The sequence below is a fragment of the Meles meles genome, chromosome 7 (genome assembly GCF_922984935.1).
Source record: "Meles meles chromosome 7, mMelMel3.1 paternal haplotype, whole genome shotgun sequence".
NCBI lineage: Eukaryota > Metazoa > Chordata > Mammalia > Carnivora > Mustelidae > Meles > Meles meles.
Window position 1 is genome coordinate 74,320,788 of NC_060072.1, and position 3,260 is coordinate 74,324,047.

At 44.4% G+C, this 3,260-nt stretch overlaps 1 protein-coding gene across 1 annotated transcript; it reads left to right on the forward strand.

Moving 5' to 3' along the window:
* The first annotated feature begins 914 nt into the window (after positions 1-914).
* LOC123947380 (cationic amino acid transporter 3-like) lies at positions 915-2,713 on the forward strand. The gene is given in 2 exon segments (XM_046013564.1): positions 915-2,337; positions 2,340-2,713. Coding segments are annotated over 2 exon segments (1,797 nt in total).
* Positions 2,714-3,260: the final 547 nt, after the last annotated feature.

Sequence of the window (3,260 nt, forward strand, 5' to 3'; positions counted from 1 at the left end):
ATGCAGAATGAGGAAAAGGGGGCTGAAGGGATTCTAACCTTAGGTTGCAGATTTTGGGGCTGAGAGGTTTAAGACAGAAAGAACTAATATTTGTATCTAAAATTTGATGATAATAAAGAATGGGTCTGTAATTGCAAGAGGGAACTAGTCCATGAATTAATGTGTCATAACTCATGCTCAAGCAGTGGGCACACATCCCGCATGTGAATTCTTGCACAATACATTCATACCCTGTTGTGTCTTACCACCTAATTATCACAGGAAGCTACATGACTCTTGAACTCAAATGGGATTATATTATGTGGAGTGTAAAAAGGGAGATGTTGGGGTGCTTGGGTGGCTTATTTGGTTGAGACTCCAACACTTGATATTGACTCAGATCTTGATCCCAGGGTTGTGAGTTCAGGCCCCATGTAGGGCTTGATGTTGGGCATGGAGCCCACTGATAAACAAACAAACAAACAGAATGTTGGGAGGTATTTGGTAATTTTTCTGGAGGGAAAGCAGGATTAATTTTTCTATGGTCTCTTTTGGTGTCAGTTTCTGTGATACGTGGGCTTCAACAAGTTACATGCAGCCTTTGATTCTCAGTTGATTGGTTGAACTCCACTGTTCAGTAAATATTTATTGTTTCCATAGGCATTCTAGAAGGATAGCATGTATCAGAAGAATCTTGGAACACTGAAAAAAAGAAAATAAAATATAATAAACATAAAAATAGCCAATAAAATTTTAAAAGGAAAAGAAAAGAAGAAGAAATATGAAGCAGCAGCTCTGAAGCCTGAGCAAAGGACCCTGGCAGTCCCCGCCCAGCTTGGCTTAACTCAGCCTCACTTAACCAGATCTAGCACTCTTGGCTCCCTGAAATTGCTACAGCTCTTTGATCTTTAGAATCGTCTTCAATTTCAACTAGAATGCTGCGTGAGGCACTTCGCAGGTTTGGTCAAAGACTGGTACACCAACGTCCACTGGAAAAAGAAGTGTATGAGTTTGAATCTGGCATAAAACTGAGCACTCTGGATTTAGTGGCCCTGGGTGTGGGCCGCACAGTGGGTATTGGTGTGTACTTCCTGGCTAATGATGTGGCCAGGAATCAAGCAGGACCATCCATTGTGATCTGCTTTTTGGTGGCAGGTCTGACATCACTGTTAGCTGGGCTGTGCTATGCGGAGTTTAGTGTCCGGGTTCCCCATTCTGGCTCGGCATATCTCTACAGCTATGTCACTGTAGGTGAACTCTGGGCTTTCATTGCTGGCTGGAATCTCATCCTCTCCTTTGTTGTTGATGCATTCGTTCTGGCCCAGACCTGGATCTTAACTTTTGACATCTTCTTTGGGAACCCGACCTCTGAGACCCAGCAAGAGACCATCTCACAGTATGTTCCCCAAGTCATTGCAGACAATCTACGCTACTTTTTTATCATCTTTCTGTTTTTCTTCATCGAACTGCAATATATAAGTTGGCTTGGGCTCCTCAGAGTTTTTGAAGTGTTTACATTGGTGAAGCTTTTGGTTCTCAACTTTTTCATCATCTCTGCCTTCATTAAGGGGGACCTACAAAACTGGAAGCTCACAGAAGAGGAATACATACAGGCTGGACTCAATGGCACCTCCCTTTTGGGCCCTCTGGGCTCTGGGGGATTCATGCCTTTTGGCTTCCAGGGGATTCTCCGTGGATCAGCTACCTGTTTCTATGCATTTATAGGTTTTGGCATTATTGTTACCAGAGTCAGAGAATCACACAATCCCAAGCGTTCCATCCCCATGAGCATTGTGATTTCACTGTTCATCTGCTTTTTGTTGTATTTTGGTGTCTCTGCAGCACTTACACTCATGGTTCCTTACTATAAGCTTCGACCTGGGAGCACCTTGCCTGAGGCATTTCTCCATATTGGCTGGGTCCCTGCATACTATGTTGTAGTTTTTGCAATTTTTGGTAGTATTTTTTTTGGCCTCAATTGGGGCTTTATATTCTCCACACATCAGGTGATATACATGATGGCAGAGGATGGTCTCCTCTTCCCAGTCCTTTCCAGGTTTGCTCTTGGCACAGGTAGCCGTATCGTGTCCGTTCTGATCGTTGGCATTATCACACCAATCATGGTATTCTTCTTTGGACTCACTGATCTTCTGGACCTGAGATCAGTTGGGACCCTGATATCTTATTCCCTGATAGCTTTTTGTGTTCTTATCATCAGGTACCAGATTGAGAGGAGGAAGGAGGAAAACGAAGAAGAGCTTCAGGAGGAGGATGGGGGAAATGAAGCACAGGTGCAGGGGGAGACTGCACCAGCAACAGGGAAGCTGACTCTACAAGGACTTTTTTTTCCAGGCAGCCCCACCCCACTCCACTCTCTGGCCGGGTTGTCTATGTTTGCTCCTCACTGCTGGTTCTGCTGATGACTGTCCTCTGCCTGGTGCTGGCCCACTGGCCAGGTCTGCTTTCTGGAGATGCAGCACCTATCACAGTGGTTGTGCTGCTCCTGGTGCTCATCACTGGGATTACTGGGGTCATCTGGAGACAGCCACAGAGCTCCTCTCCCCTTCCCTTTAAGGTCCCTGCTCTGCCTCTCCTCCCACTCCTGAGCATCTTTGTGAATGTTTGTCTTATGATGCAGATGTCAGTTGGCACCTGGCTGATATTTGGTGTCTGGATGCTGATTGGGTTTGTTTTCTACTTCTTCTCTGGGATCCAGCAAAGCCTGGTAGCTTAACCCTGTTTATGGACCCAAACTCTAGACCTTGATCTCAGCAGTACCAGTACATATTTGGCCTGACATCATCACACTTGAATGCAGTCTGGTCCCCTACACAGTAATGGAGAGTACTCATGAACACATGGAAATATGGGCTCCTATGAGATACTGGTGGGGGAACACTAATAGAGCTTCATATTTATGGTACAGTGAAGGATGTGTCTTTAATCTCCCCCCATTTTTTTTTTTACTTTCTACTTTTCAATTGTGTCCATACCTGCTTACTGAGTCTTACAGAATTAGTATTAGAAGACCTTGATAAAATGTTTTTCTTTTCTTTAGTCAAATATTCACTAATGTAGGAGATGCCTTTTTGGTGGAGTCAGTAGACCATGACTCTAGCTCTCAGGCTGGGGAGTTTGAGACCCACAGTGAATGTAGATTACTTAAGATAATATCCAGTAGCAAAATTACTGGATCATATGGTAGTGCTGTTTTAAACTTTTTGAGGATCTTCCACACTGTTTTCTGTAAGGCCTGCACCTATTGACATCCCACCAACAGT